At 44.1% G+C, this 12,340-nt stretch overlaps 1 protein-coding gene across 3 annotated transcripts in view; it reads right to left on the bottom strand.

Annotated features, from left to right (window-relative positions):
• The window catches only part of IRAG1 (inositol 1,4,5-triphosphate receptor associated 1), a 94,343-nt gene that overhangs the window by 48,106 nt on the left and 33,897 nt on the right, over nucleotides 1–12,340 (bottom strand). For all 3 annotated transcript variants that reach the window (XM_081196545.1, XM_081196547.1, XM_081196546.1), the window contains exon 15: nucleotides 1,417–1,534. In XM_081196545.1, coding sequence (XP_081052671.1) covers nucleotides 1,417–1,534 — 118 coding nt within the window. The remainder of the gene's footprint in view (nucleotides 1–1,416; nucleotides 1,535–12,340) is intronic.

Below are 12,340 nucleotides of genomic sequence, written 5' to 3'. Positions count from 1 at the left end.
GTAGACTATTTATTGTAAGTTTCCATGGTATTTATGGCAGCATTCACATCCACTTTAAATGCTTTTAAAATTGGCACCAGTGTGTTATTTCATCTAAACTAGTGGACTCCACGTTAATAGCAAATACTTGTTATTTGCCCGATTCTGTTTTGTTTAATTGAAGGATTTTAATTTCACAGTGAAGCCACTGAAGTACTGTGAAATGCATTTCATCAGTTTTCAAAGTTTAAGTGATCAGAACCTAAACATAACTAGTTGTACAGTAATACTATCTGAAACAAAACTCCAAGAGGCAACTGACCAGAATACTGGGTTTCCCCCCATTTCTACAGTGCCTGCTAAAGTTAAGTATCTAAGGACTGGTTCATAGGACCACATTTACTGCTATAACTAACAATCTAAAAGTTTTATTAGTTTAAAATAGATAACACAGGTAGAGCCTTTTATTATTATGCAAATGCAGTTTTCCAATGCAAGGCCAAATGTGTTTAGATGACTTCAGAACTACCAACTAAGCTGGTTCTGTGAACTGTTGCACAGGGCCACGCCACAGTTCTCAGTTTACAGCATTTGCAGATAGTGCTGTTCTTAAGCTGAGTACCTGATTTGTCTGAACCTACAAGGGAGCAGACCCTTACCACTATTTCAAGACATAGCCATGGCTTGCAGAATTGTCGATTCCTGGCCTCAGTGCTTCCATTCTGGGGGGAAAGGGTGCCAGAGTCACTTGGAAGTATAGCCTGGGAGCCAGGCTCTGGCTCAGACAAAGCTCATAGCTTAAGCAAAAAGTAAGCCTAGGCTCCTGCTATGTAATGCTAGTTAAAATGCATGCCGGGCTGGAGCAGATGCAAGTTGGAGCCAGTGTTTGAAACTCCCATTGTTCTAGGTGCATTTTGTGACAGGGAATTTCATTAGTGCGAGCAGTTTCTGAGCTCTCGGCGCACTACCTTTTTCTGCCTCCCCACTTCCAGCTACTCTCTGAAGACTGAAGAAGAGGCCCTCTTAAGAATATTAGGGGGGTGGGCAGGGGAAGGACTAGACCATGTGAAAAATGAGCATAATATTTTAGCTGCAGTTCATTCATTTTCAGCTTTGTATTCTTGTTATTAAAAGCGCACCTAGACATTCCACTGTTGTGCCCATAGGCTCAGGTTGTATATATGTGTAAACAAACCATATATCATAAAGACGCCACAGTCCCTACTGAGCCTCATTTCCAAAAGGACACACGAACCCTGGGTAAAGCACACCTGGAATCTTGCACCATTTGGGAGATTGGGGTGGCATGCAACAAAACATAAGAACTGTCAAGTTACTCATGGCTGAGCTGAGCTGAGTTGAAGGTGGGGGAACCATGATCACTTGATTCTTTGATCAATGTATATAGAGTAAGTTTAGAAATTAAGTTGTTCATACCTATAAGTGATGTTGGAAGCCTGGAATCATCATTTTCAAGGAGGTATGTAGCTTTCAAGCTCAAGAAGGGAAAATAAATTGGCAACCCAAGTGTTGACTTAGAGCAAGCAGCAGCCTCCTGTTTAATATTTAAAAAAGAGCAAAGGTCTGTGAGAGAGAAACTTAAGTTTTACCCAACTACCAACTTATGGGAGGCAGATCCTCCTATCTGTCTTAAAATACTTTCCCCTGGTTCCTTCCAACTTGAAACAATTCTCTAAACCTTTTAAATGCCACTTATAGAAATCAGCATTCACTATGGAATAAGCATTAACTTTAGACACAACACAACCATCAATTTCAGAAGGGTAGCCAAGTTAGGTTGTTACACCAGAGAGTCTGATGGCACTTTAAAGTCAGATTCATTGTTGGATGAGTTTGAAGTCAAGTAAACATCAGTAGACACACATATACAGGGTGGTGGGGAGAGAAAGCAGTAGGCCAAAAGGCTATTGAATGCAAGCAGACACAGTCTGTGACGTTTCTAGGCTGTGTACACATTACTGGTCTGGTTTAAAACACAGGCCATTTTCTCAATGTGGATAGAGGTGCACAATCCACTATTCATTGTTATGGTCTTTGTGATAGTCTTGGTAGCTATGCTGGTCCATCTGAACAAGAATTGAAATAAGTGGGACAGTAAGTGTAGGCAGAGCCGTCTTAAGCATATCCGGTGCAAAGATCCCTCCGGCACCCCCCATTTCCCAGAGTTGTCGACCTTTTCCCAAGCCCCTACAGGGATCGCTCTCCTTCCACAGAGGCATGGGAAGGAAGCTGCACACCCACGTGTAATATTCCTAACGGGGAGGAGCCTCTCCCACAACAAAGTGACGGGGGCCCTTTCTTTTCATTTAATGCACACCCAACGTGTTTGAAGCACACACCTTCAAAGAATCCTGAGAAGTTGTGGTTTGTTAGAGAGTGCTGGGAATTGTAGTTCAGGGATTGTAGTTCCTAGGATTCTTGGGTGTGGGGTGTCGAGCCATGTGCTTTCAATGGGGGGGGGGAGTCCTGATCAGCTGTCATGTGCCTGGATCCGGATGAGAGCATCCTGAGACACAAACCCCCCTGGGGAGAAGGAAGCCTAGGCCTTCAAGCTGGGTCATGATCCAGCACCCAGCATCGCTTTCTCCTCTTGCCGTGTGACTCACCCTGTGCCACAGGCCACATCGAGCACCGTGTTGCAGCACTGGGCGTGCAGCAGCAACATCAGCCAGTTCTTGTACTCGGCGGTGTGGCTCCGCGTGTCGCCGATGTAGAGCTGCTAGACCCGTGCTGCACGACCGTCAGCATACTGGTCTGGCAGCCCTTCGGCTGCCATGCCCAGTGAGTGGGTCCGGTAGATGCTGTCCACCATGGCGAGCGCACAAATCCGTTCTTCCTCCCGGCTGTAAATCCTTTGGCAAGATGGCGACTCCGAATTAATTGCTGCGCCATTCCCAAAAGCTCTTATTGCTTCTTGGTCTCCATAAAGCATACTTTTGGTTAAAGTTTATCTCCACACAGACCTTAATCATCCTGCTTCAACCGATGGTTCTAATGAGGAGGGGTTCTTGTACATCACATAGAAGGAAAGTAAAAAGGTTCCCCCCCCCATTCAGCCCCGTTGTCAACATACCCCGCCTTTGGTGTATCTTCATTGTAAAATATTCCTGTTTCTCCAGCCCGTAGTCTTCTTTCGCAGAGGTCACTTAAATTAGCAGACTTCACTCCCCTTCTTCACTTGAAATATGTGCATTTGCTTCTTTTGTAATTAATTATTCCAAATTGCTGCAACTAGTGTGCGATCAGAGACAGCGTCCAGGAGAGCCGATGTCCACACGGGGGCATTCTGCCTAGGGCCCTCACCCCCTTCTTTCGAATTAGGGGGTGATTTATGGGCACAGCAGGCAAGGGCAGTGTTCCCCATTCCCTTGGGGCAACAAGGGAGGCTGCCTACTCCCATAACAGCCTCTTAATTACCCCGTGTGGGTCGGAGAGATGGTATTGTCGGCCATCTTCCAATGCGCCTCCTAGTGCCCCCCCTTAATTCCCACTTTGTGGGTAGAAAAGGACAACAGATGTCTGTGAGTCAAGGCCAGAAGAATAACCTCATAGTGTTTCAACCAGGTAGACACTTAAAAAAATTAAATGGCACAGATTAGCATCTGCCTAGACTTAAGAGATCACATGAATGCCATTTTACAATAAAGCAAACAATACCAAATTAAGCAATGACAATGGCTGATGAACTTGAAAACTAAATTATAAATGCATGGCATTTTGCATATTTGGTCTCCTTGTTCCTCATTCTTGGCTGCATTTTATGTCTTCCACTAACCATAGAGCATAGAGAGTCATTATTTTTCACAAGCAAAAGGAACACTTTGCCAAATGCATTTACATAAAAGCACAGCACGCAAAAACTTGAAAGATAATTCAAGACAGCCAGCCATACGGGAGTATGTAATTTGGCCAGCTGCCCATGGGTTTGGACACCAGAGAATACCACTGGGATTACAATGAAAATGTTAAATAGTTATCCCACATTGCTTATTTATTTTTAGTGGCATCAGCTCTAGTTCAACCAAGAGTTCTTTGACCAAAAGCCTGTTTACATAAAGTGCAGGCTGCTTGCATGACAAATTGCTTGGTTCGCCTTGTACCACTAGCCTTGGTAGAAAGACTCCAAGGAAACGTTAAGTGTTCTGGTTGTGGAACTTCCTGGTGTTCTTCATGCCCACATACAGTACTTGCTTGCTCTACGTCTAATGAATGAAGCAACCCCCCAACTCAAGTCTTTATTAGAGCAATATACTTTTGGATAAATATGACACTTCTGTTTAAAGAACATAAAAGAGTAAATTGTCACGCAGCAAAGTTACTTGGAAATCTATTTTAGTTAATTTCTATGTAATGTCTCAGCTTCCAATGATTAGCTAATTCCAGTGTCAAAGAAAGACACTTGCTCCCCCACTTAGGCTAGCAAGAAGGGAACCCTAGGAAAGGAGAGATCTGCCAAATGTCAGTCTTGAGGTCTTTAGCCAGCCCTGAACATGTCCATAGGCGCCGACTCCATGGGGCTTGAGGGGGCTCGAGCCCCCTCAAAAAAATTTTTGGGGGGGCTCAGCTCCCCCAATAATCTCAGGCGGGCGCCCTTCCAGCAGAGCGCCGCCGCCGTCCCCCGCCTCCTCCTTCGCCAGCCAGCCAGCCGCGCGCCCTAATCGGAGAGCCCCGGCTGGAAATCCCGCGAGAACAGGGGAATCCCGACTGGCCACACCTCCCAGCCAGCCAATCGGCTGGCTGGGGGGCGTGGCTTGCCCTATTTAGGGCCGGAGCCACTTTATTTGCATATTCATGAGCTTATTTATTATTCATGAGCTTTCCCGGGCCCCCCCAATATTTTTTCTAAGTCCGCGTCCCTGAACATGTCTCTATCCTGCATCTTGGAATTCCCTAAGTGCCGAATACCTTTTTAAAAGGAAGTCAAGATTCTTCTCAAAAACTGCAACCAGATTTGAGTTTGTGATGGAGGAACAGCTTAGGCCTCGACATGAAATGTCTGATCAGTGGTTTCAATTGGTGTTTTCTAACTTAATAAATGAGAGTGATTTAACTTTTTTAAAAAAAACAACAACCCACACATCTTTTTTCTGTGAACAGGTGTTTTTTATAAAAGAGGGTGTAGGGAAGGCAGATTCAGAGATAAAGAGATGACCGTGTGCTGAGTCCAGTTCTTCATCAGGATGCGCAGAGATGGGAGTAAGTGTGCGAGTGGCAATGACTTGTGAATAAGCATGATGCCTAAGATTTTGCTGTGTGCACTTTGGAGCCACGTGCTCATATATGTCAGGGTGAGGGGAGAGGTAAGCAATGCTAGATTTCTCTTGTGAACTGCCCTGAGATCTTTTGACTAATGGTGAGATATAAATCTTTTTTTAAAAAAGGAAAGGAAAAAAAGACCAGAAGTTAAAGGAAGGGCCTGGATCTACCTGCTGAACTTGTAGCAATCTCAGTCAGCCACAGCAGAACATTTCTTGCTGCAACTGAATTTTGACAAAACACACTAACAGAAGAAGGCGACGTCACTGAAACAGTGTAATCTCCTACAGGCAGTTTCTGACCAACCACACACATCTATCTAGCAGCTGAATACACCTCATATAGAGAAAGTTTGGTCAGTTTCTATTTCCGATTAACAACATATTGTTCAACAAGGGGGAAACAATGATTAATACAGAAATGACAAATCTGACCACCTTATTTCAAACAGTAGTGGTTATCAGCTCCCTGTTTACATCTTCGCATGCCAACTTGCTTATCCAGCTTTGCATTCCAAAAGGCTCATTTCATTTGAAGGAACACCTTATAGATTAGTAGCTCTATGAAGTCTAATTAAGGTTCTTTTCTAGGGTGTTTAATACCCTTATTCCTCCCCAAAGGACACAAAAACTTTCATAGCTCTCTAAAGCTTTAATAGCATTTCAACCATGTCATTTATGATAGTGTAGTTCTAAAAGCTCTATTACCTGAGGCATGGGAGAACACTTTACCAGTCTAGAAAACCTAGAGCTCAAATGTTTTATATATTTTGTAAACCACTTTGAGGATTTTTACAATTAAGCGGTGTATAAATTTTATGGAATGAATGAATGAATTCTACTTGGCACAGACTGGAAGTGAAGAATAAGAAGGGAAGGCATCAGTACAAAGGAGGTGGGAGCTTAGGCTGCCAAATCCCGTTTAATTGGCCCAGTGCATTTCAAAGAAAGCCTTTTTACAGGAGTAAGGGCAGTAACTCTATGCTACAGAATTGGCTCTGCATGCATGTTCAATCACTGGCAGGTCCAGGTATGGTTAGAAATGTCCCTAGTCTGAAACCCTGGATAGCTGCTGCCAGTCAGACAATACTGGGTGAGATGGACCAATGGACTGAATCAGTAAAAGGCAGCTTCTTATATGCTGTTCTACATTTATCACCTAACAGCTTAAGGTTGCAGTCTTATATGATCTATTGAGCTCAGTGAGACTGTGGTTGTGTATACATGATACATTTAAAACACACCTATCCTAAGAATCCTGGGAACTGTAGTATAACACACACACCCAAATTCCCAGCACCCTTAAGCATGGACCGTTCCCATGATTTTTAGGGCTGGTTCTTTTAATGTATGATGTTGATGCAGCCTTACTTCTCCATATAGAATTGCGCTCATTTGGGTCCACAATATGCAACACTGAGAAAAGCAATACAAAAAAGGTCAATTCCAACCCCATGGATTTCACAGTTCTGGGTTCAGTTTGAAGAGCCCAATATACAGCCTACTCTTAAGCATGGCTGCTCAGAAGTAAGTTCCACTGATTTCAATGACCTTTGCTTTGAACTGCATACTGCAGCACCTAAAATGCAGCCACACCCACCCACCCTATAAAGCATATGGCAGGTGGTGGTGGTGAAAATCCTGTCCTAATATGATTGGTTTCTTTACAGGAAACTTCCTGTCCAAGAAAAGGGTGGCAATAAGCTATTATCAATTCTCACATCGGTTAAAGAATATAATTGCCATAGTAACAAGGAGTAGGCACTTAAACAGGGCAACAGACTTTTTATAGCATCTTCTTGGCTGTCAAACTGGCATGTGCTTTTATATTCACAGCAAATATAAGGTGGCAGTGGTGGGAGGATGGTACAGAACGTGGTACAGGATTCATCCTGAGTAATGCAGAACAGCAGCAGAAGGGGGGAAGCCTTCAAAACAGAAAAGCAAACACAAAAACAGGACATTTAGATTAAGACCTTTTTTTGAAGGAAGGCTTTTTTTCTTTTTAACCAATTCTCATCAAACCTAGTCTGAGGGGAAAATAAGTTTCCCTTCCTAATGCTTGAGAGGTAGTGGTTAAATTAACAAATCATTAGTTGAATGTCCCCTATTCAGATCTCAGTTCAAAAGAGGATCTGTCATAAGCAAGTCACTACCTCTCTCTCTCAGCCTTCCACCTGTAATAAAAGGTTAAATCCTCTGGACTGTTTTACAGGACTCTTCTAAGATTACCAAGATACAGTAATGAATGGGAATTAAATCTGTTGTTATTATTATTAAATCTGCTGCTGTTATTGTTACTACTACAGCAACAACAGGGACGAGAGTGGCGCTGTGGGTTAAACCACAGAGCCTAGGGCTTGCCGATCAGAAGGTCGGCAGTACAAATTCCCGTGACGGGGTGAGCTCCCGTTGCTCGGTCCCTGCTTCTGTCAACCTAGCAGTTCGAAAACACGTCAAAGTGCAAATGGATAAAGAGGTACTACTCCAGCGGGAAGTTAAATGGCGTTTCCATGTGCTGCTCTGGTTCGTCAGAAGTGGCTTAGTCATGCTGGCCACATGACCTGGAAGCTGTACGCCAGCTCCCTCGGCCAATAAAGTGAGATGAACGCTGCAACCCCAGAGTCATCCGCAACTGGACCTAATGGTCAGGGGTCCTTTTATATGATAATCACAGGGATGGCAAATCCCAGTGAAATATGACTTTTTTCAGTATTCACAACAGTTGTTATTTGTAATGTTTGCTTTGAATTATTTCTGTATAAGGTTGGTTTTTGTTTTATCATCTAATTCGATGTGTAGGCTCTTGAGAATGTACAGTACTTTATTTTATGAGGTAACGACTATGGACTCCTGATTCTTTATATTTATTTTATTTCATACTTCACATGGGAAATAACACTGGATTGTTATTTTAACTTCATAAAAAGTCTAGATTTAAAAAAGAAAGAGCACAAAATGTCACACCCACCCACATTTTACAGAGGGAAATTGGTACAATTGTTTTACATAGAGCGAAAAACTTTCAAGCATACAGTGGTACCTCGGGTTAAGAACTTAATTCATTCTGGAGGTCTGTTCTTAACCTGAGGTACCACTTTAGCTAATGGGGCCTCCCGCTGCTGCTGCCGCCACCGCGTGATTTCTTTTCTCATCCTGAAGCAAAGTTCTTAACCCGAGGTACTATTTCTGGCTTAGCTGAGTATGTAAATTACAGCTGCCTGAAACTTAAAAATGGAAAGCGTAATGCTGATGGTCAACAAAAGAAGTTTAAAGACTGTCTTAAGGCAAATTTTTTAAAATGTAGTATAAACACCAACAATTGGGAAACACTGGCATGCGATTGGATAACACCCTGTACCAAAGGTGGTCATGGACTTGGAAGACGCTCAGATTCAGGACGAAAGGGAGAAATGTGCTAAGAGGAAGGCATGTTTGGTAAACCCTCAGCGTAATCAACTCCCACCCAAAAACCTACATCCCCACTGTGGAAGGACGTGTGGATCCAGAATTGGCCTCCACAGTCACTTATGGACTCATTGTTAAAACTGTGCTTATGGAAGACTATCTTACTCGGCTATGAGTGATTGCCAAACAAAAGAAGAAGACTACTTCTGCACTACCAGGGCTAAGCCAAAGTCTGTCTTAACATTATGCCTAAATCCAGGCTTCTTATTTATCTCCCTCAGACAAAACATGAGCAGAAAACCAAGAGGAAACTTTGGTTAGGGTACCCAGTTTGCCTGCAATGACACATACCGTAAGCCCAGTTTGGATGTGACCCTAAGCCAAACCACTGGGCTAACCCTCAGTAACAACAGAAGTAGCAAGGCAAGGTGAGGTGGCTGCCTTAGGCAACAAGGGCAGCAGATTCCAATGTCAATATTTCTTCCCCGCTTGTTCCTTATGTAGATCTTCCTTGACCCCTTCTTCCCTGGTGGCACCATTTTGAGGTCTGCCTTGCAGGCCCAGGCAGTGCACTTCCCCCTCCTCTGTTCAGGAGAACTAGCAAATAAACAAGACCACACAGCTGAATGGGATCGAATCAGGCCACAACTTATTGACCACAGATAAAGTGGTTTGGCATAGGCATTTATTTCCGGCCCGTCTGCAGGGTCAACTCGGCAGCGGGAATTCCCATGACTTACATCAAATAGGGGGATCCCTGCCTCTGGGAGAACAGAGGCCCAAGCCCCTGTCTGGGCAAACAGACAGAAGCAACTCCATCATGGATCCCTTTAGCGGATCTGACAAAGAAGAACTGGGTGTTGGGAGCTGGTGCAGGCTGTTTTAAATCCCCCCAGGAGCCGACCTGAGGGAAGCCTGATCAGTGGGGTTATCCTGAAATGAACCACTCTCTTCTTTAAGGGTGAGAGATTAAACCAATCTGGCAAGAAGAGCTGCCAGTGATGGTTTGAGCAGCTTGAATTTGGCCAAGGACAACTCACCTCTACATGAAGACAATTTCTATATGAAAAGCCCTTTATTGTCTTCTTCATTTTGCTGTTTCTGAACAAGATAGCCATTAGAATTCAGCCTTTGAAGAGAGCAGCTTTTAGAGCTTCCATCACATCTTACCATGAATACATGCAAAACTATATACTGTAACTACTATAAACTACTCCCAATGCCAGGCCCCAAACCTGCCTTTGTGAAAACATTATCAAGCAAGAACTGTAAATTATTTCCCCCCACAACTCCTATCTGCAGATTATAAAGGGCTAGTTATGCTTACTAAGAGAAAAATACTTTGTACATGTTCAGGCATGCTCCTACGGACTATATTAATTACTATTTTATATGTCTCAAAGCTGAGCATTGGCAGTAACATGGAAACAATTTCCAAGATTAGTTCCTAGCTTCAACTTTTTTAAAGGAAACAAAATATGACTTATTTTACAGTGTTCTTTATGACCAGATCTTTAAAAGCTAAAAGTTGAACCCAATATCAATACACTATGCCAGTGATGGCGAACCTTTTAGAGACCGAGTACCCGAACTGCAACCCAAAACCCCCTTATTTATCTCCCTCTGCTGCCACAGCCACAACAGCAGCCACTGCTGCCTCCAGCTCTGGAGGTGCTGAGTGAAGTAAGGCTGGACTGGGGTGGCAAGCGAGCAGGCAAGGGATGTTGCTGCCACCCCCACCCCCACCCCCACCCCCAGCCTGCTCCTGCTCCTGCTTGCAGGCAAGTAGGAGTGGAATTGGGCTGCTCTGCTAGGCAGCGTTGCTGCTTGCACAGGAATAGGAGCTGGATGGGGGCTGCTCAGCTGGGGAGGTGCAGCCTCCGTCACACTTTCCATTGAGGGGTTCATAGCTGCACTCCCCTCAAGGGAGAAGTTTAAAGGACTCCCCACCTCTGCATCAGATCCCCTGCAACCCCATGAAGGCAGCCAGGCTGAATAGTTGCTGAGGTTGGGGAAGGTGGAGGCAGCCCAGAAGCTGCATCTGAGAGCCCCTGCACCACCTGAAAGCAGCCAGGCGCTCCTCAGCTGAGCTGCCCAATCCTGTTTCTACTTGTGTGCAAAGCAGGGCAAAGCAGGAGTGGAGGCGGGGGTCTCTCAGAAGTGGAGTGGAGGCTTCACGCTCCCCAGCTGAGCTGCGTCAGCATGCTTCTGAGCATAGTGCTGCGCCCTCCCCACCCACAGTGGAGGCTCCCCAAGGGAAAACCTGCGCCCAGGAGGTTGTTGCTCCGTTTTGCACACACTCATACCCCGACTCCCCATCTGAGGCGCTTCTACTCGGACACAAGTTGAGCTGAGGATTCAATGCACTGCCCTTGCCTTCTGTCAGCTCTGTGCTCGCCACCACTGCCCTACGCATTTAGTTCAGGATAGTATATAGTTATGCAGTTCTGAATTTTATTAGTTCCATAGACTTGGTCCTGCATAGTCCCTGGTTCAAGTCATACCTGATTCATCCATGAACTCACTAGGTAATTTTAGGCAAACCACCCCCATCCTTCAGTGTAGAATACATACAGTGATTACTCTACTAAAGTACCTGACGTGGTTGTTACAGTATAAGGATTTCTGAGTTAATGTGTTTGAATCTGAGCACTTAAATGGTGATATGTAAATTTCATTGTTCACAGTTGTTTACATTGTCCCTTACACAGTTACAATGGCAACACAGATGGGTGCTTATTATCTGACATGGGGAAATGACACAGGCAGGAATGCAATAATGTGGGCAAGTGCCATTGTGCAACAAAATTATTCCCAATAGAGAGCATTTGGCTTATGTTGCGAGGCTTCGTTTGGTGCCTGAGCCAAGCAATGGAGGATCTCTGTTGTATAACGCCTCATTGAGGCCTGTTCCACAATAGTGTGCTTTTGCTGTACTATGTCTTCCAACCACATGGTATTTCCATTAACTAAATACACATTCATTCTTAAGGGAAGAGAGGTTTTGCCCTTCAAAATAGAATGGCCCAGCCTGTACATCCCAGTAAGCTGCAGTTAACAGGTTACTATAAAGAACTCTAAGGACCTCCACCATAACACTTAACTGATTATACTATTTCACAGCACTAATATTAGTACAACTTCTATTTTTTTCTGTATTAATGATGCCACCAAGATGGGTCCGTATTCACACACAGCAGCCATTTGAAAAATAAAACAATTCACATAGCTAACCACAGTACTTACTGTAAGTGTTAAGTGCATCACCTGTTCGCCTTGAAAGATTTAAGGCTTGTTTAAAACCAAGTAAACATTTCTCCAGCAGTTGAGAAATGAAAGCAGGATGGTACCCAGCTCGCCTTAGAGGGCAAGCTGCAAACAGTGCAGAAGTGAGCTAACCAAGTATCCTCCTTCCAGTAAATCTTTAGGCACCTAATCCCACTCTGCTCTGCTCTCTCACACGCAAACTAGTAAGAGATTTTGAAATGTTAGCAATAAAATAGGCAGTTTCCTGCTCTCATGTTTAGATTAGACAAGCTCTCTATCAGACAGAAAAAAGTATTTCAGGAATTGTTAGGCCCTTTGTTTCTAGGAACCCGAAGTAAGGTATTGGATATGTATTATGAAGGCCTTCACTTGACCTTCAAACGATCTTCCAACTTTATAACTAGATCAAG

Source organism: Podarcis bocagei, assembly GCF_964188305.1.
Source record: "Podarcis bocagei genome assembly, chromosome: 1".
Taxonomy (NCBI): Eukaryota; Metazoa; Chordata; class Lepidosauria; order Squamata; family Lacertidae; genus Podarcis; species Podarcis bocagei.
Note: the sequence above shows the minus strand (reverse complement) of the source record. Positions and strands in the feature narration are given on the sequence as shown.